A 21,045-nucleotide genomic window follows, 5' to 3' on the forward strand; every position below is an offset into this window, starting at 1 on the left:
AGCTGCAACAGCGCCTCGCCTGTCTCCTCGCCTCCCTCTCTCTCCGCGCACTGGGCGGCAGCAGCAAGTTTCCAGCCAGAGGACTCCCCGGCGTGCTGGGCCGGAGAGGCTTGGCTGGCTCCGGCGAAAGGTCTCTCGGAGGCGCCAGGCTCGGCGTTGCGCAGCTCCGGCGGCGAACTTGCGAGAACTTGGGCAGGGAGCCCCGAGGGAAGGCGGGCGAGAGGGCGCCTTCGCCTCTCCGTCAGCCCCGGCCCTCCCCGCGGAGGTGGCCGTCGGGCGGCCAGGCTGAGCGGGCGAGGGAGAAGCGGCTGCCGGGGCGCGAGGCTGGGGGGACGCGGCCGTCGGCGAGGCGCTCGCGGGAGGGCACCCCGGGGGGAGCCGTCTTCGGCAGCGGCGGGCCCGGCGGGGATGGCTGCGGCGGGCATCACCACCCTCCCCGCGATGCCCGACGACGGCGGCGGAGGCAGCGGCGGCACCTTCGCGCCCGGACACTTTAAGGATCCCAAGCGGCTCTACTGCAAAAACGGCGGCTTCTTCCTGAGGATCAACCCCGACGGCAGAGTGGATGGAGTCCGGGAGAAGAGCGACCCGTACAGTAAGTACCGACCGTCGGGCCCGCCGTCTCTGCCCTCACAAACCGACGGGGCCCCGCTGGCCTCATCCTCAGTCCCAAACCAGAGTGAGGCGCCTCCATGTTTTAAAACTCCCCGAGGGTCGATTAATTTAAAGAACATTGGCTGTGGTTTCGCGCAGGTGATATCTCCTAAGGTTATCTTTGGGTATTATGAAGGTTCAAAAAACAAACAAAAACACCACAATAACTATGACAAATATTTTTAAAATTCAGAAAAGCAGGGATGGGGGACCTGTGGCAGGCTGGATTTTGGACTCCCAGCTTCCCTCAGCCCCAGCCAGCATGGCTAGTGGTCAGTGGTGTTGGAAGTCAAGTCTCAACAACACCTGGAGGGTCACAGATTCCTCGCCTCTGGTTTAAAACGAAGGCCATCCATGGGCAAAAGGCAGATGAGCAGATATAACAAATCTCTAGATGAAGTCCCATTAAATTCAGTTCATCTGGCTCCCAGCTGTGTTTAGGAATGCAGGGAGAACTGGCTGTGGGAACTGTAGCTGGTGGGTAGTGGGGTTTTTTCCCCAAAAATTTAAGCCAGTTGTCAGATTAATATCTACCACTGCTTGCAGCTTTCCACACACACACAACCGACGTGCTATGGTTCCCACAGCCAAATACATGATCCCCATCCATAGGAGCTTCCCTGCTCTTACCTAGCACTAATATTGTTTAACATCATCCATCACCCACTTCTCCCCTAATTGCTGGAAATAATTGCTACTTCCACTGCTTTCAGAAACTGTTACATCCAGCAGAGATGGAATTCCCTGTTGTCTTCACCTTCAGCTGTTGACACCACCTGAGATCCTTCCTACGTAACCAGTCCTAGTTTTGAACCAATTTTGTTCTTCATGTTGTGTCATTTCACCTCATCTTTTCACTTGCCCCTGCTTCTATATTTTTATTTTGGCACTGCGTTATGCACACTCCTGTAGCATCTGTGTATCTTTTCCCTTCGCCTTTCATGCCATGCACAAAGCCACACTGACTGCAGCGCAGCCCCTTACCTGTCCTCTGAGTGTCTGCAACCCATCATGGGCACCAGTCCTAGGATTCCCAACAATCCCAGACATGCTCCTCAAAGCACAGAATCTCTTTCATCCCAAGGCTTGTATAACTTGCCGCTCCCGCCCTGGCTCCTGATACTTTATTCCATTCCATAAGCATTATTGCAAAGAGGCTTGTTGGTCATGGGCACAATTGTTGCTTTGAGAATGAGAGGGTTTTGTGTTAAGCTTATTCAGAAATAAAGGAAACTGGTAAAAAGAGGTGACAAACTCATGAAACTGGGGGAAAGAAGGTTGTACCTAAAAAGAACAGAAAAGAAGAAAGCTAGTTTTTGGATTCTAATGTTTGTAGAATATTAAAATGTTTCCTCCTTTGATTTGTTGGGTGAATTGTAAAATATGTTTTCTTATAACATTGTTCCATGCAGATACAATGTTTTATTTATTAGGTGCACTTGAATTTCAGGGTTATGAATGCCAATTATGAATTGGCATTCATAATGATAATAAGATTAGTTGAGGAACATCATATGTCTTGGAATGCACTGAGTGCAAAATCTGCTTTCAACACAGAATCCTGTAATTTTAGAATTCCCAGTTGTATTGGAATACAGTGATTTTTAATGTTATGGGGATTCCGTCTGCCTCAGTTTTCTCATATTTGCAAATGACTTAATGGCACATTTAACACAGATTTATTTTGGGATCAATGTAGGTAACACAAGAAGACTTGTGGCGTGTAAAATGCGGCATCAACTCTCTTGCTAGTCTGCTTACATTTTATTAGGAATTAGTGTAACTCCTTTTAATGGATTCTTTAGACTTTCTGAATGTGTCAGGTAATGTTGGTAAACTTGCTCCTGTGTTCTTTGCATCCATCTCTCTAAAGAGACAATGGCATGCACCTCTGGGAGTGACAAGCCCCCCCCCCCCATGTTGGTCTCACTGGTGTGGTCCAAAAGAAAGCAGAGCAATACGTTTGGCACCAGCTTGGCTGCAGGAGCTGCCAGAAGGAGGCGTACAGGGCGCCATCCAACCATCTTAGGGACTCCACTCCTGATTTGTGTAGGGTTTACTCCATAGCCTCTTCTTCTCCCAAAGACATCCCACAAGGCAGTGGAGGTTTAGATCAGAATCACTTCTCTCTACAGCTTGTACAGAAGCCACTTTCTTGACCATTGGACCTGCTGTTGGGCTTGTCTGCTTGTTCCACCGGAGCCTGTCTTTCCATGCAGGGGAAGTCCCTAACTCAGCAAGGGTTTGAGTCCTACTGGCTCCCCTCATCTGGTTTAGCCAGCTAGTCAAAGCCGTTTCCCAGAGTGTGGCTGCCATTGCATGTTGACAGCTTCTTGGAGCCACAGATGAGCTGAGTAGAGTGTGAGGACCAAAGGTGGACAAACTATCACAGAAGGAGCATCACGTGTCCCCCACTAGAGGTACTACTCCTTTCCTAACACCGCATGCACTCTGGTTCAGCTCACAAACAATGGGTGTCCCATCCTGCACCTCTCCCTTCTCACTGCCACCTGATTATTTGTCTTCTTGAATAAGGGGTTCAGGATTCTTAGTTGTCTTAAGGGGGTTTATTTGAGTGTAGGGAGAGGGTCAGCTGTATTCCAAGTCTCTCAGTCGGTAGAGCATGAGGCAATTATTCTCAGGGTTGTGAGTTCAAGATCTTTTTGCTGATGTGCAAATAAGATTCCTGCACTGCACAGAGTTGGACTAGATGACCCTCATGGTCCCTTCCACCTTTATGATTCTATTCTAACTTCAGCCTGTCACCTGTCCAGACCTCCCAAGCACTTTAAATCAGAAGCAGAGTAATGTTAGTGGTGGGGAAAATAAACAGCTTCTGAGTGTGTCCAGAAACCAATATAGCCCAGAAATTCGATTGAAGTTTATTTAGGACCATGGAAGAAACAGTGAGTAGACACAATCAAAAGGAAAGTCTAAATCTAAGGCAGAGTATTTATTTATCCAATTTTATATTAAGTAGATTAGTATAGCACCATGTACTCTGAAATGCATAGCCTCTGGAGGTGGTTCCAGGATTCGGAACAAAGGAATGTTGGCAAGGGCTCTTGACTCAACTGGGCTCTGATTGACAGGGGCCTCTGAGCAGCCAGTCACAGGAGTTGCTTGTGGCTAGGACTGGGGGCATAACTCCTGGGGGTGGGGCCTAGAGGAGGAAGCGATCAGTGGGTCAGTGGGGAAGAGATGGGGATACTGTCAGAGTATTAGGCAGCAGTCTTTCTTTTGCTTGTGCATTGAGACTTGGTGGCAAGTATGTCATCTGTCAGCTCCTAGAGAATGGAAGCTGGGTGAACAGTTATTAGCATCACTGTGGCCACAAACAGCTAATGTGGATTTGGAGCTGTTGGTAGTCAGGTGGGTGAATACTGTATTTATTGTATTGCATGTGCAAATACTCCTGGGTGTTGCTCTTTTACTACTAATATCAGTTTTGTTCATACAAGTATAGTTGTAGGGTGCTTCTGTGACAAAAGGTTAAGGTTGGAAAGATCTATGTATCTTTGTGAGTCATATATGAATTTGCTAGCTTCAGGCTGGGATTCCGAGGAGATCTGGGCGTTAAGTCCTTCAGACATTACACTTGCTGCAGTTTAATTCCCATGAACAGAAAATGTGGTTCTGGAAAGTTCTTTTTCTGCTATCAGAAACAAGTCTGGGGAAAGATTCAGCTGATTTAAGCTGAATCTATATTCAGCCATACAAAGAAACATTAAAAGTATTAAAATACAGAGCAGTTCTAAAACATTCATGCTGATTGTATGCCCTCATATGTGTTAACTTCATTTCCTCACTACATTTCCCCCTACACTGGTTACATAAAATGGATTACAGAACAAAGCACAATACTCAACTTACAGTGCTCATGTTTATGATAAAGGATAGTATTTGTATTTTTGAGCGTGTTAAATATATCATTTATTCATAATCTTTTCACCCCGTTGCAAGGGATATCTTTGTGAGAAGAAAAGGCTAAGGAGCAAACCATACACACATCCAGAGTGGAGTCCCTAAGACAGTTGGATGGTGCCTTGTGCGCCTCTTTCTGGCAGCCCTTGCAGCCAACCTGGTGTCAAGCATATTGCTCTGCTTTCCTTTGGACCACATCAGCAAGTCCCAGAATGAGGTCTTGTCATCTGGGCAACCCAGTACCTCCATACACACAGCCCAGTCTCGTGCCCCAGGGAAGTTGCTTCGGTGCTGCTGACACAGCAGTTTGACTTCACCCCCGGAGGTGCACTCCATTGTCTCTCAAGACAGACAGATACCAACAGCGTGGATGTCACTTAAATGAAATATATTTGAGAGTGCTTTTTAAATAACCCAAACAAAACTAATAATGCGGAACGGTCAATGAACCTTGATTTGAGGCTGACAGTAAACATTGTGGTTTTTCAACAATAGTTCATATTTGGAATTCAACTGTCCTGCATGGGCCTTTTTTCTGGACTTGGACTTGTGTGCCCCATTTATGTATTTATGCCATTTATTTACCACTTTTCATTTAAAATTGCAACATAGTTCAGAAATGAAAATTACAATGCAAAAAAATTAATAGAAGATAGTACCTTAACATCATAGAGGCTTCACGTTCACAAACATGGCTTGATTCCTGTGTTCAGCAACTGGAGCCATTTACATGATGCTTGTTTATGGATTAGGGTCCTATGCAGTGTTGAACATATGGTTGGTGCTGTCCGGTTTGACAGTGCTGATTACCTGCTCAGGAAAGGATGTCTTTTTTCTTAAGGAAAAGTTAGGTAACCAAAAGTTAGGTAGCCCGTAATTCTGCTTCGTACATTTGTCTCAGAGGCTTTTTTTCTGGAGAAAAGCCTGCTACTCTAACCAGGTTGGTTTGTTGACTTCATTATCAAGCTATTTGGTTGCGCCTACACTGGGGTCATTATTTCTTTTGGTCCCACTTCCTTCCTATTCTATCCCTTCCTTACAATCCTTTTTTTTCTGCCTAGGGCCCATGGCTAAAGGTTAACGATCACTCTTATTTTCTATGCTGTAATAGTACTCTTCCTCATATTCTGTACTCTGCTTTCTCAAGTGAATAGTGCATGGCTATCTAGGTCAGGACTAGCCAATGTGGTGCCCTCCAGATGTTGTTGGACTACAGCTCCCATCATCCCTAGCCATTGCCTGTGTCATCTGGGGATGATGGGAGCTATAGTCTAACAATATCTCAAGGGAACCACGCTGGCCACTTTTAGGCTTCCATAATGTCTCTTCCACCTTTGGCTTTCTAACGCTTAACATTTGCAGCTAGAAACCTTACCAGGTGATGAATAAAAAAACCTCCTTTTCTCTCTCATCCTGCACCCCTCAACTTCCTATTCTTTCTCTCACTAAAAACCATCCTGTTTTCTCACCATTTTTAGTGCTGAAGCATGTTCTGTTGGAATAATTTCCTTTCCTTTTGCTAATTTTCACTCCGTCTTCTTTCCTCTCTCATTTTAAATTGCCTTTTTCATGGTCCACCTTGCCTTCTTTCATTTATTCCCACCCCATTTTTGTAAAAAGAAGAAGAAGCTAGAATTTACTCTTTCTCTCCAGCTACCATCTCCTTTCTACCTCAATTTTTTTCTCCAGTTCTTATATTAACCCTTTTTACAATTCTTGTCATTTCCCCCCCCCCCCCAGTCCTTGTAAGATTCCCAGGAAAATGTCATCCTTAGTTGCTTGCTTGAAGTTACACAGCAGATGCCTCTTTCTCTTTTTAAAGGAAAGCAATTGTGGGAGGTTGCCAGTTTGACTGGAAGAATGAATAGTGAGGCAGAAAGACTGCTTAACCTGTTCTCCTCTGATCACTTTTTCCACTAAGGCTCCCTGCTCTCCTGCTGTCCCTTGGAAGCAAAAAGGTGATTGTGTACCAAACAAAAGTGCAGTTATTCATGGGATCCTAGATTTGGTTCCTGGTTGAAGTTAAGTGCTGCTGCTGCTGCTGCAAGGACAAAAAAAAAAAAAAAAAAAGAACAAATCAAGGCATCCTGCTCTTCATCTGCTAAGGGAATCTTAAGCATTGTTATGCCTTCTATAAAGCCTACCTTGTTTTAGTGGACTTTGATGTGAATAACCAAATGAAATCAGAACTCACTTTTGGTTAGTAAGCTTGCAATCACAGAATGAAAAACACTTTTTTTAAAGGAATAGCAGTTCTGTTTGGCTCAATGCAATCTCATGACTGCTTGATGACAAAAATAATAGATCACCTTGTTTATCTCACTCAGGGATTTGTGGGTGTCATCTTCAGCTATGTTTTCATTAAGGTGCTGTGCTGTGTTCATTAACAATAGTACTGCTGCATCCTATGTAAAGTACGGCATCAGTTCTGAGTTTCTCAACTTGCTATTTATTACATATATATTTAGATAATGTATGTCCCACATTTCTTGCTTTGAAAGAGAAAGTGACTTGCATCCTTACAATGAAGTGCAGTGGTCAAGTCATCTCTGTCTCTGATCGTAGAGAAGGATAACCTCCAAATTATGTGGCTTCTGGGACATCCTCCTAGGGACCATTGAATCACTTCCTAAGTTCCGTTACACCAGATTCAGTGTCTTAGTACAGTGGTACCTCTGGTTGTGAACGGGATCTGTTCTGGAGGCCCGTTTGCAACATGAAAAGCCCACAACCTGAAGACCATATCTGCAGGTGTGCGGCGCGATTTGGTGCTTGTGTGCATGTGTGAAGTGCGATTTGGCGGTTGTGCACATGAGTTTTAGTGTTGTACAACAGAGGAATCTAACACAGTAGTTGCATTAGCAGAAACTCATGCAACACCTTGCACAGTCTATTACACAACAAAGTTAGCAGCAACCTGCTTCTGCGCTCTCTTTTGCAATAACATTCCACTGGTGCAAAGCCAGTGGAGCAAGTATGCCGCTGAGTGACTTTAATTTAGCAGTATGCTGGATACAACCCGATATAAGCAAAGCCCACAAATTAGAATTGGGGCACTACTGAATCCTTATGAAGATGAGTGAGGCAGTGGGAGTGATTTAGAGCACATTAGGCATCTGGGGGAAAGGGGTACTAAGTCTTCCCCCGCCCCCGCCCCCAAATCACCCCTCTCTGTTTTCTCTCATTGGACTGCTGGGGTTATCTGTGTCCCTTCTTCATTGGAAATTAAGCAGCCTGGTGTGGGTGTGTTTGATCCTTGATCATAAAAATTGTGCAGTGAGAAAGGGTTATAAGCCGCTCTCCACTGCTTCTATGAGCAAATTTGGAGTCTCTTGCATTTGTAGTACAGGGGTTTTCTTTTTAAGAACATTAAGAGATTTGTGATTTATCTGATGGGTAACGTAGATTGGCTTTTTAGTCTCTCAGATTATATAACAGAATCATAGTCTTAACATTTCCCTTCAAACGTGTTAGGAGGCTGTGGCTAGTTGAGAATGTGATAGCCTCTCGGCAGGAGTTGGTTGCTGGAAGCATACTGATGGTCCAACTTTTATGGTGACTTCCTGCTGCTTTGGAGGCATATTTCGGTGTTGTATTTATTTTTTTAAAAGGTAAAGGACCCCTGACAGTTAAATCCAGTCACGAATGACTCGGGTTGAAGTGCTCATCTCGCTCTATAGGCCGAGGAAGCCGGCGTTTGTCTGCAGACAGTTTTTCTGGGTCATGTGGCCAGCATGACTAAGCCATTTCTGGCAAAACCAGAGCAGCGCACGGAAACGCCTTCCCGCCGGAGCGGTACCTATTTATCTACTTGCACTTTGACATGCTTTTGAACTGGTAGGTTGGCAGGAGCTGGGACCCCGTCGCAGGGATTCAAACTGCCAACCTTCCAATTGGCAAGCCCAAGCGGCTCAGTAGTTTAGACCACAGTGCCACCCGCATCCCTGTATTGATTTAGGAACCTGTAAATGACTTTGGAGACTCTCCCTGCCCCTCTCACTGCAGTCTCTTACCTTTTAGCCAATGGCAAGCTGTTGATAATGTCCTATTTGTGTTATGTTTGAACAGGAAAATAGATGCTGACAGGCTAAATGACTTACGCTACTTACAAGTTAGGATTTTCCCTAAGTTTTCTGAGATCAGAAAGCTATATTCTGTTCGTGAACCGGAATCTATATCACTTATTTATTTCAGGTTCCTGTGTGTCCATTTTTTAGGCCTTGTGACAGATTACAACTTTGCAACTGTAAATTTGTAAACTGTATTTTTAAGAACATGAGAGGCTAGATGTGCTGGAGGCCAGTGGTACATCCTCTTTCCATGGCAACCATCTTTTTTTATGCGTGTGTGCCTAACATGTAAGGCTGAATCACATATCTATATGTCATAATTAAATCTTCTCCTATAATTTCCCTGTTCTTCTGATTGTTCCGAGAGCTTGTAAAATTCTCTATCGAAAGAATGGAACAGCAAAGCAACCTCTGCAGGTATAGATGGCCTTTGTGCTGCTTTCCCCCATCATTTTTAAAGCTCTGACTTGTTCTGGGAACATTTCAGGTAGTGAACCCAATTGTCACATCTTAGATTCACCATTACCCTTCTGGTAAGCATCATGCTAGCAGGATGTTTATATTTTAAATATATATATTTTAAATTCTGCTAAAATGCGCTTTTTTTTTTTGCTACAGATAGGTAGCCGTGTTGGTCTGCCATAGTCAAAAAATAAAATAAAATACTGTGTATTTTATACCAAGAACTAACTCATACCAAGAACTAACTTAGTTGGTTCTTAGCTCATACCAAGAACTAACTTAGTTGGTCTTTAAGGTGCTACTGGAAGGAATTTTTTTTTTTTTGCTTTAAACATGATTAAAGTAGTCATATAATAATAGTTCTTAAACAAACAACCCAAAAAGCTTTAGCGCAAATGAAGCAATTGACATTTTTTAAAAAACCCAACATGTTGAAATGATGTGATTTGACACCCAGTCTCTTACTTATCCACAGGACCGTCTTTACCTGGGGCTGCAAGGGGTGCGGGGCACCTGGGCACCAAATTCTGGGGGCGTGCCAGGTGCCCGCCCCTGAAGCTGCATAAGCTCTTAACTATCTTACCTGGTATGAAATAATAAGTAATTTTGATCAAGCTGACATTCAAAGCCGGCTGTTGCTGCCGCCTCCACCCTGGCTGCTTTCTCCTCCCCGGAGTCCCGCCCTGCATGGGAGAGACGTTGCTCTCTTGCCCACTGTCAGTGTGGCTGCTGCGTCCCTCTTCTTCTCCTTCCTCCTCCTGGGGAGCTTTTAAAAGCACCTGGATGTTTTTTGCAGAGCTCGGACGCCTGGTTCTTGAGGGGCAACAGCAGCACGACTCAGAAGAGCAGGACGCCCCTGCCATGGCCTCGCCTGCAACCGTGGAGAAGTATATCTTGGGTGTAGATGTGGGCAGCACTAAATTTGGGGGCGCTGGGCGGATATTTGCACCCTGGCGGGGCATATGCTAAAGACGGCCCTGCTTATCAATGTGGCTGTATTACAGCCACCAGTATGAACAGAACATAAAAGGTAATGGGACCCCTGACCATTAGGTCTAGTCGTGGCCAACTCTGGGGTTGCGGCACTCATCTCGCTTTACTGGCCGAGGGAGCTTCCGGGTCATGTGGCCAGCATGACTAAGCCACTTCTGGCGAACCAGAGCAGCGCACGGAAACGCAGTTTACCTTCCCGCTGGAGTGGAACCTATTTATCTTCTTGCACTTTGACATGCTTTCGAACTGCTAGGTTGGCAGGAGGAAGCACCAAGCAACGGGAGCTCACCCCGTCGCGTGGATTCGAACTGCCGACCTTCTGATCGGCAAGTCCTAGGCTCTTTGGTTTAACCCACAGCGCCAGCTGCGTCTCTTATGAACAGAACATAGCAGGATGCATATTTTAAAAATGCTGTTGCTGCTGAAGTGTAGAAAGTTATCTGCTGCCACTTATAGCGGGAGAACAACGACTGGGTTGCGTTAAAAGCTTCATCTGGAAGCACTACACAGACTATGGTTGGCGAGCCCTTTTGCCTATTTGTGTATGTTTATATTGTGTGAAGTGTCTTTTCCAGTATAATCCTATGCATGTCTATTTGGGAGTGAGTCCCATTGAGTTCGGTTCCAACTTTCACGTCTTTTAGCATCCTTCCCTGAGTATATTAGTTCTTGGAGGTACGTTTAGCTGCTTTCTAGTACCAGGCAAAGAAGACTCCCAATTAATTGTTCCTGTGCTCTTGAGTTGAATGTGCAGGAGCAAGATTTAACTTATATGCACTTGGCCCAGTTACTTAACCGCAGTGTATGTCACGCAGGGGCCTCATGAAAGGGTTTTCCTTAGAGGGCCTCTGCAAATATGTTGGAGATGGGCCTCGAACTCTTGGCTTGCAACTGCCTTTTCCGTAGCAGAGATGGTAGTAATGGTAGTCATTGATCCAGGGACGTGCAGCCTGGGTTTTTTCAGTGAGTACACAAACTCCCTTCTTGTAAACTGAAGTGTTTTGCTGATTATTTTGTCAGTTGATGTAAATTAGTTGCACGCTAGAGAGATGGTAAAAGTTCAGATGGTGTGTATGATTTTTCTTCACCTTCTTTGCTCTCCTTGTAAGATTCAAACGCTTTTTATTTGCTTTCTCACATTATCTGGATTTTGATTTGTTGCATATAATAATCTCTTATTTGATAATCAAATATTTGGGAGGGAAATTACTACAGAAGTTACTAAAAAAAAGATGAGGGATGGGGAGGCAGGGAGACAGCTAGGCTTGACAATATTAAATGCTAATCGTGGGATTAAAACTATTTTAAAAAGGACTAAGCTTTTGTAACGGCTTGTATAAAAATATTTTAACTGTGGGGTTTGGGTGGGAGAATGAACAACTAGCTGTACAGGGATTGGGTTTATATTGGACTCCAGTTTATATTGCTGTGATTCTGATGTTCTGATACGGCCTCGGGGGCAGTTTCCCATTTGTGAGGTGCAGCTGTATCCCTTACTATTAGCATTCAGGAAGAATCTAAAAACATTCCTGTTTACCATTTGCTGGCTGAAAGATATGGTTACTGGCAACCAAGAAATTATTTTTTAGAAGTTTAAAATATGCTTTCTTTTATTTTAATTATATTTTTGAAACTATTTTGTATGCCTTCTTTGGCGGGGAAGGGCAGGATATACATTGGAATAAATAAATAACCATGCTTATCAAAACGAGAAATCCATCATGGAGGCATAGCTGTGGCTAAGGATGCTGGTAGTGGTTTGAATCTCGCTGTGTAATCTTATGCATGTCTACTCAGAAGTAAGTCTCAATGAATTCATTGCAACCTTAGGTGCCTGTCCCCCTTATGTGCCACAATATGCATTGGGTTTTGAAGGACAGAGCTAGCAAAACTGAATGAAAAGGAAAGGGTTCCTAGGTAGGCATATATGAGTGCCATTAAAAACAATGTATAAGTTGTTCGTGTTTTTGACAATTCATTAATTCCTCGCCTCTGGAAGTAGGAGTTGTATGGAAACTCATTCTCAGTATAAATGTCACAGGCATTTTGGTTCTCAGCCCAGAGACAGTGTTTTCAGTGCCACCACCTTAAACATTATTCATAAACCAGGTGCTTTGGAAACAAAATATGTACTGATTGCTTTTACCAGATTTACAAAGCAATCCCATGCATGTTTGTTTTCATGTGCCATTGTGTTTGATAAGGCTTACTTCCAGGAAAAAGTATGCACCCAATTCCATATGTTATACCCATTTACCTGGCAATAAGCTCCATTAAACTCAGTGAGACTTACTTCTGAGTAGATAGGTGTAGAATTGTGCTATAAGGCCGAAGTCCTCCACACACTTACTAAAGAGTAAGCCTCTTTCTACAAAATGGAATTCATTTATAACTGAACATTCATTGGATTGTGCTGTTAGAACCATTACAGAAATAACCAGTATACAATTCAGAGTGTGTTTTTATACATAGAAAGGTTATTAAAAGCACTACAAAACCACCATTAAAATGACTAGCTTCTCCACAAAATTTCTTAACAACTACATAGGCCTGTTGGCAAAATATATATACCGTATCTAATAATAATAATAAATTTTATTTATATCACGCCCTCCCCAGCTGAAGCCGGGCTCAGGGCGGCTAACAACAATAAAACAGTACAACAGTACTGTATATCTTTAAGAGTCACCTAAAGTGTGAAAAGCAAAGATCACTTCCGATTCTCTGATGAAAACATGTTCCACAGCATGAAACGAAGCACCCAACTTCTGGTTGAGGCCGGTCAGCCCTCTGAAACACGGGGGACAACTAACTTGTTGCCTCTGTAACACGGCCTCTATAACACGAGGGACAACTTGTTGCAGCTAAGTTGTAAATACTTTTAAAAGAAATAGCTACACTAAAGCATAAATGCATTTGTTACATGCATTATGTCATTTGTACTAGCCAGAAGAAGTGTTTCCCACTATTATGTAATGCATAAAAATTAAAGCTGGCATTGAGCAGAAAATAACCACAACTGAACAGCTCCCATTCTGCATTCAGAAGCTTGTTCTATATTAAGCAGCACTGGTCCTTTGCAGGATATGCCAGCTAATCCCAAATTATCTGCTAGCATTCCCCTGAAATGAGGCCTTTCACATAAATTCTGTTGTATAATGCAAGTACAAAGTCTGTTGCACCTGTATCCTTGTACATCTATTTTGTATATAGAAAAACATGGACTTAAAGAAGGGTTTTATAACTTGGAAAGCTGATGTAAAATCAAGTAACTTCGGGTTTCCTTTAATTTAAGAGAGACTGCATTCATCTTTCAAGTAAAGATGTACTGAAGTAAATACAGTACATAGTATAGTCACCCTCCTTCTGAGTGATCCTTTCATAGCTTGAATGTAAAACATGCATCCAAGCATCTATTGCTGTTCAGTCACCAGGTGACCAGTAGCCCAATATGCCCATCTTTAAGGGCATTGGGGCACTTACTGTGGGAGGCCTTTTCTGCAATTCACCCAGAAGAAGCTGCTGATTTGGACATTGGTCCATCTAGTCTTGTCTACACCAACTGGGACTGAACCTGGGACCGTCTGCATGCAAATCAAGTGCTTTACCACTACAGCCCATCCACCTCAACCACCCAATTCTCTGTTTCCACAGAATATTTATGATGTCCCCTTTTCTCCCCTTCCACTTCTTATGTCCCTGCCACATCTGCTTCAAAGTCATTCTAATCCTTGGCTCATTAATATAACATGTTCTGCTTTGTTCTAATACAGGCTCCCTCAACCTCGGCCCTCCAGGTGTTTTGAGACTACAATTCCCATCATCCCTGACCACTGGTCCTGCTAGCCAGGGATCATGGGAGTTGTAGGCCAAAAACATCTGGAGGGCCGAGGTTGAGGAAGCCTGGTCTAATATATGCTAGAGCCCTAGCTCAACAAAACACTTGGCTCCAATGATGACTTAGTTTAACCATTAGTTAGACAAACCATGTGCCATCTTACAGACTAGCAAGCAAGCTGTGGCTTGTTTCTCCAAAGCTTGGCTTGTTTTTCAGCTGCTTTTGCCTTGTGCTCTTGTCCCATAGAATGGAGTGGTCAAACAAAGAATGGTTAAGCAAGGTTGTTGGGTTCAAACAGAACACCAAGTTCTAGTTACACTTAGTATCAGCCATGGTTTGTAAACCAACAAGAAATTCATGGCTTCATTGTTTGGTGGGAGGAAACCAACTATGGTTAGTAAGCTAGGCAGGGTTTGCACATTCAAACTAATAATAGTTTGTGATCTTTGCGTAAAGGGTGGTATAGAAATTTAATAAATAATAATAAGTTAAGTTGAACAAAGCATGCCTTAGTTTTGTGTGAACAGTCCTCTTGTTATACTCTCACCTGATAATTAGTAGCTTTCGTTGACACTCTATTTATTCTCATTATAATACATTATAATGCTGGCCTATACTTCCATTTGGCATTCAGACTGTATGTTAAAAATACTATTTTTTTAAAATACAGAATGAAATAACATCTTGCTCTACAAAAGTGAGACTCTGGGAAGTGGGTATGAAAGTATGGTTTTATTCTCTGATGGACATTTTTAGATTGGCCAGGAAAAACTTAAAAGCACTCCACTTTAAACCACGTTGAAAGCTATCTCATACTTTGAGGCACTCAATATATCCATTTGGATAATACGTCTAGTCAGTATATGAGCAGAAGGGATTCGTGCCATAAGACTCTGAGAATTTTAAAGAAGGCAGAAAGGAAGAAAATATAGGCCAAATATAATATTTCCCCCAGTTAAGTGTAAAAATATTGCTTCTGACTCTTCGGAATAAAGTTGGTCATCACACTTCTGTAGAATGTTGTTTGCAGAATACAGGGCATCGTTTTAACTTCTTAGCAAAGGTAGAGGTTAGAGTTTCACCTTTTTCTCTCCACTGTTTAAATAGCTTGCTTTTTCAATTGGTCATGTATTTGTTTTTCCTTTGAAAAAATTGGCAACTGCATGGTACTGTTTATGCTGGCAGTAAACAAATAGCTATAATTCTTTCACATTGTCAAAAGTAATGTTTTTTTGAGTTAAACAGTTAATACAAACTTGAGTTTCAAAATATTATCTTATGTATTGAATGGGTTTCGGTTTCCAAACTCAAGACCTGCTTTTTGGTTCTACGACTTAATACCATCTCTGCAAGCAACTTCATCTGAGGATGCAGTGGAATTTTAATTTGCAAGTCTTGTTTCATAATATTGAGGTTTGTTGTCTCTCAATAGTGCTGTTGTTTAGCTGAAGAGGATGCAACACACCTTACCAAAGTCATTTCCCATTAGACAAGTTACAGTGTTATTTAATCCACACAAAGTTTATCATCTATGACCAGCCCATTTAAGTTCATATCATCTTAATTGTCCATGAAGGTACTGATACTGTGTCTTCACATCTTTGTTGGCAAGTGGTTTTTTAAGAGCATCGTGAATCTCTGGAGGGGTGGATGAGCACCATTTACTCCCTACCCTCAGAGCCCAAGGATGTACAGCAGCAGAATGTTTTGGGGTAAGATCAGGGGAGGGCAATGTGCTCTGCTTCCTCCTGAAACCCCCCTAGGTCCAGGCACATGCTAGAACTGATACATGTGCACCCCTCCCCTTTAAATAGATATAAGGAAGTGTCAGGACTTATCCAGAAGAAAATTTTCCCATTCCCTCCTCCATCACAATTTTACTGATTGGGCACAGGTTTTCAGATTGGTATTAAAGATGCATCTGTGCCGTCATTACATCCTTACTTTATATAAGGTATAAAGTGCAATTAATTCCCAAGCCAGTATCCATGGGGCAAACAATATATTATACATAGGATGGGTATAACAAAGAACGGATGATTTCATTTTCTAAGGCGGGGGGGGGGGGGAGGAAACAGCCTGGGGAGGCCACAGTGCTGAACAGAAAATCATGCTTGTCCATTGACTATTGTCCAAATCAAAATCACATTCCCACTGTAATGGGAAAAGATGCAGGTACACTTACCTAACTATAGTTTACTCCTTGGTAAAGTGCACTGCATCTTCAGTTTTGTCAGTAGCAAAGATTGCATTTCAAATTTCTGGAGCGCATTCAGTTTAAGTAGCAGCAACAAATATTTTATGTCCAGTAAATTTTGGTACAGTTCTTAAGATCAAATTTATTATAATGGTCTGGAAGCAGTTTATATGAATCACTTTTAAGAGCCTGTTATGACTAAACAAGCTTTGGTAGTACATGGAAAAAATTGGAAAATAGGCTATAAAGATATTTCAGAGTAGTGTTTCTGTTTTATTTTAAGCGATATACAATTGTAAGATGATTTCTTTCCTTGCTTCCGTTAAGTGTCCTTAGCAATTTAAACATTGGTGCAATGAAATAGATTAGTTCCGAGTTTTGTTTTCCAGGATAAATGATTAGGAACTTCTACATCAAGTATTGGCAGGTTTTGAAAAGCATACAGAAAAAAATACATTAAACTACTTTGGGAGGAAAATGCAGAGAGACAGGAATCATTTATCTAATGCTTTTTGTTTGCTGTATGATTATGTTTATTTGTTTCATAAAATTCTCAAACAGCTTGATTGCAGAAAACCTCATAGTTTACAAAAAGATAAAGTAATAAAATTATCACTTAGAAGGATTAACAATAAAATTTAAGTCATTTGAAAAGTTGAAATAACAGCAGTAGACTGAAAGCAGATCAGAACTCACATCAACTTTCTTAAGCATTTGGATAGGCTTGTCTAAACAAAAATGTTTTTAGCAGGCATTGAAAAATGTACAGTGAAAGCTGCCTGTCTAGTATCAATAGGCAAGGAGTGTAGGTGACGCCACACTAAAATATCAAACTGTGACTGAAATCACCTACAGGCAATTCCCCACTCCTGTGTGTTCGAGGTTCACATGGCCGTGCACAAGCGTGCCGTTTTTGACGCCGAAAGGTGATGGAGCGGGGGCAGGGCAAGAATGGGGTGGGGTGGAACAGGGGGACCCCCATTTGCGTGCATCCTGGTGATGTGTGCAGCAGCCGGGAACAGAACCCCCACATAAGTGGTGATTCTCCTGTACTTATTGTAGAGATTGAATCCTAGTGCCATTTTGAACTGTCTTGGAAGTAAAATGTAAATGCCCTGCATATTTGTGTTAGCTCAACACTTGGTACAAATTATGAATTGTGTTACAGTTACTAAGTTTGCAGTTTTGAAGTTCCAAATGTGAAGGAAGCTTTTAATGTTTGATGCATTACAGTATTTTAATATTGTGTTGGAAGCCGCCCAGAGTGGCTAGGGAAGCCCAGCCAGATGGGCGGGGTATATTATTATTATTATTATTATTATTATTATTATTATTATTATTATTATTATTTCTGAATTCTATAGTGCAATAGGTTGGGTCACATGGTTGGGGTTATTCAAAGCCGTTGCAGCTGCCCTTCAGAGTGACCCATGGATAACAGCTCACACTTTGTGGGAATTATTCGAACATTGACATTGTCTTTCTTCCTATCCAGTCAAATTGCTGCTTCAGGCAGAAGAGAGAGGAGTCGTGTCAATCAAAGGTGTGTGTGCAAACCGTTTCCTTTCTATGAATGAAGATGGCCGGTTGTTAGCACTGGTAAGCAAATGCTATTCTTTCTTTCTCTCTCTCATATTAGGGTGGAGCTAGATGCCATGGAATGCCTTTATTGCTTTTTAAAGATTCTCAGAATTTGGTGCAGTTAACAGCAGAACACAGTTCCACCTGTAGGCATTAATTAATACCTTTCTTGGACTTTCACTGTGGTACAGTGGAACCTCAACTTTCGAACGTAATCCGTTCCGGAAGACCATTCGGCTTCTGAAATGTTTGAAAACTGAGGATCAATGGGCTGCAAAGTGAATGGGGGGGGGGAATGAAAAGCGCGCCTTAGAATCCGTTGGACTTTGTTCAAAAAATGGAGCACTTACTTCTGGGTTTTTGGCATTCGGAAGCCAAAACGTTCAAGAACGGAGGCGTTCGAGTTCCGAAGTTTGACTGTACTTCCATTTTTGGGCTACCTTGGATGGCCGGGGTTAAACAATATTTTCTTTAAGTATATTTTAGCATTTACATTACCATTAGAGTGGGTTAGTAATGGAAGTCAGTAAATAAAAATATGGCAGTAAATACACTGGCGGAATCCAGAGATAATTGTGCTTAAGTCAAATCAAAATCAGTTATGTGCATTTTCCAGGATCTTTTGTATTAGAAATTTTTCAGTTTGCATCAAAAAAATTCTGGTGCCCTTGAGGATAATCTGATTTAGCATGCTTATTTTCCTTGTTTTGAGTAAACAAAGTTAAAAACTTTGAAACTGCAAAGCTTGCCTAATAATGTATTTGCATCCCTTCATTATTATTAATGAATTTATTGACACTTTCTGTGGAAAAAATAAAGCCCTGGAAATTTTTTCCACCCCACATCCTTGATTGAAATGGGCAAATTATAGTTTGTGCCTAATTAATTTAAATGGGACAGACAGCACAACAGTATACATGTCTACTCAGAAGTATTTCCTATTACCTTTGCATGTAATACTAATCCAGGATATGCACAAGGCGTGTGCATTTGCGGACAGCCCTATTCATAAAACAAACCAGGATTTCCTGTTACCATAGTTTCCTGTTACATGCAAACCAGAAAGTACTGTTAACGACTTCAAACCAAGCCAGGATATTAAGCCAGTTTAAACCATGGCTTCGTATCCTGGTCTGTTTTGAAGCTTCAGGTTTGCATATTATGGAGTGCTGAATCCTGGCTTGTTTAGTTGCTTGTGTGAAGAAACTAGAGGAGGGCTTCCTATAAGAGCACACAGTGCGTATCTGTGAACCATCCTAAGATCTACGGATGAAGGGCAGTAAACAAAATTTAATTAAATACCGTATTTTGCGCCCCATAAGACGCTCCGGCCCATAAGACGCACCTAGTTTTTTGGGGGGGAAATAAAGAAAAAAAAAATTATTTCCCCCCCAGGTGCGGGGCTGGAAGAACCAGGTCGGGGAACAGTGGGAAGGCATGCTCTGCCTCCCCGCTGTCCCCCGAGCTTGTGGGGCTGGCGATGGGGAGAAGTGCACCAGTCCCGGGAGGGCAGGCAGCTCTGTGCCGCCATCCTGAGCGGGGCGGGTCTTAGCGCCCCGCTCGGGATGGCGGCTGAGACCTGCCTGCGGTCCCGCGACGGCAGGCAGCTCTCTGCCACCATCCCGAGCGGGGCGGGACTTAGCGCCCCGCTCGGGATGGCGGCAGAGACCTGCCTGCGGTCCCGCGACGGCAGGCAGCTCTCTGCCGCCATCCCGAGCGGGGCGGGACTTAGCGCCCCGCTCGGGATGGCAGCAGAGACCTGCCTGCGGTCCCGCGACGCAGGCAGCTCTCTGCCGCCATCCCGAGCGGGGCGGGACTTAGCGCCCCGCTCGGGATGGCGGCAGAGACCTGCCTGCGGTCCCGCGACGCAGGCAGCTCTCTGCCGCCATCCCGAGCGGGGCGGGACTTAGCGCCCCGCTCGGGATGGCGGCAGAGACCTGCCTGCGGTCCCGCGACGGCAGGCAGCTCTCTGCCGCCATCCCGAGTGGGGCGGGACTTAGCGCCCCGCTCGGGATGGCGGCAGAGACCTGCCTGCGGTCCCGCGACGCAGGCAGCTCTCTGCCGCCATCCCGAGCGGGGCGGGACTTAGCGCCCCGCTCGGGATGGGGGCGCAGAGCTGCGCTGGTCCCAGGACCGCAGGCAGCTCTGCAGGGCCACCGGGAGCGGGGCGGAGCTTCTCCCCCGGCTCCCGGTGGCCGGGCAGAGCTGCGCTGGTCCCAGGACCGCAGGCAGCTCTGCACGGCCACCGGGAGCGGGGCGGACCTTCGCCCCGGCTCCCGGTGGCCGGGCAGAGCTGTGCTGGTCCCGGGATTGCAGGCAGCTCTGCGCAACCCTCGGAGCCGGTCTTCCGAGGGTTGCGCAGAGCTTCCTGAAGCCTGGAGAGTGAGAGGGGTCGGTACGCACCGACCCCCCTCGCTCTCCAGGCTTCAGCGAAAGCCTGCATTCGCCCCATAAGACGCAGGCACATTTCCCCTTCATTTTTGGAGGGGGAAAAGTGCGTCTTATGGGGCGAAAAATACGGTAAATATCCTGTCTTACTGAACTAGGATTTTTGGTTTAGGATTCCATGTAAATGCAGCCACTGATTTCAGTGGAATTTACACCTAAGGAAGTGTGTGTAAGTCTGCAGACTCACTTACCTTATTTCTATTAAGGGTGGACGCTTAATGTGTATAAAAACTAAATATTTTCCATTCCTTATTACATAAGGCAGTGTTGACCTTTGATCGGGAAATTAGACAGCTAGTTTACAAAAGGCTGTTGTGTTGAATCTTTTTGTAAACTACCTCTCTAATTTGGAAGTAGTATTTGGAAGTTTTTATTTATGTGGGTGTGGAAGCGTGTTACCTATGGGAGCTTCAAAGATAAAGTAAAATAGTGTTCTGATTGTATATGCGTATTATCCTTTTTGCTAAATGGGTGTGAATACTTCTGATTAGACTATTTCGTGACGGTAGCAGACTATGAATAATGTTTTCTTCCTTCATTTTCAGAAATACATAACAGATGAATGCTTCTTTTTTGAACGTTTGGAATCTAATAACTACAATACATATCGATCTCGTAAACATAGTGATTGGTATGTCGCACTGAAACGAACTGGGCAGTACAAACTCGGACCAAAAACTGGACGAGGACAGAAAGCTATCCTTTTCCTTCCGATGTCTGCCAAGAGTTGATTTTAGTGGCAGAGTCTATAAAATATACTACAGCAGTGGTAAGCTTCCGCTTTGCCACAAGACAGAAAAATGTGACCAAATATTTGCCAGGACTTGCAGATTGATTGTAGAACTGTGTATGTTTAAAGCCTTCTAACTGTTTTAATT

The 21,045-nt window shown here is 43.7% G+C and overlaps 1 protein-coding gene across 1 annotated transcript; it reads left to right on the forward strand.

Moving 5' to 3' along the window:
• Nucleotides 1–378: 378 nt before the first annotated feature.
• Nucleotides 379–20,898, forward strand: FGF2 (fibroblast growth factor 2; the record flags this gene model as incomplete). The annotated part of the gene is made up of 3 exons (XM_083460404.1): nucleotides 379–595; nucleotides 17,634–17,737; nucleotides 20,713–20,898. The coding sequence occupies exons 1-3, from the start codon at nucleotides 409–411 to the stop codon at nucleotides 20,896–20,898; spliced, it is 477 nt and encodes a 158-aa protein (XP_083316530.1). The 5' UTR covers nucleotides 379–408.
• Between the last annotated feature and the right edge of the window lie 147 nt (nucleotides 20,899–21,045).

This window comes from Podarcis liolepis, assembly GCF_965112155.1.
Source record: "Podarcis liolepis genome assembly, chromosome: 9".
NCBI lineage: Eukaryota > Metazoa > Chordata > Lepidosauria > Squamata > Lacertidae > Podarcis > Podarcis liolepis.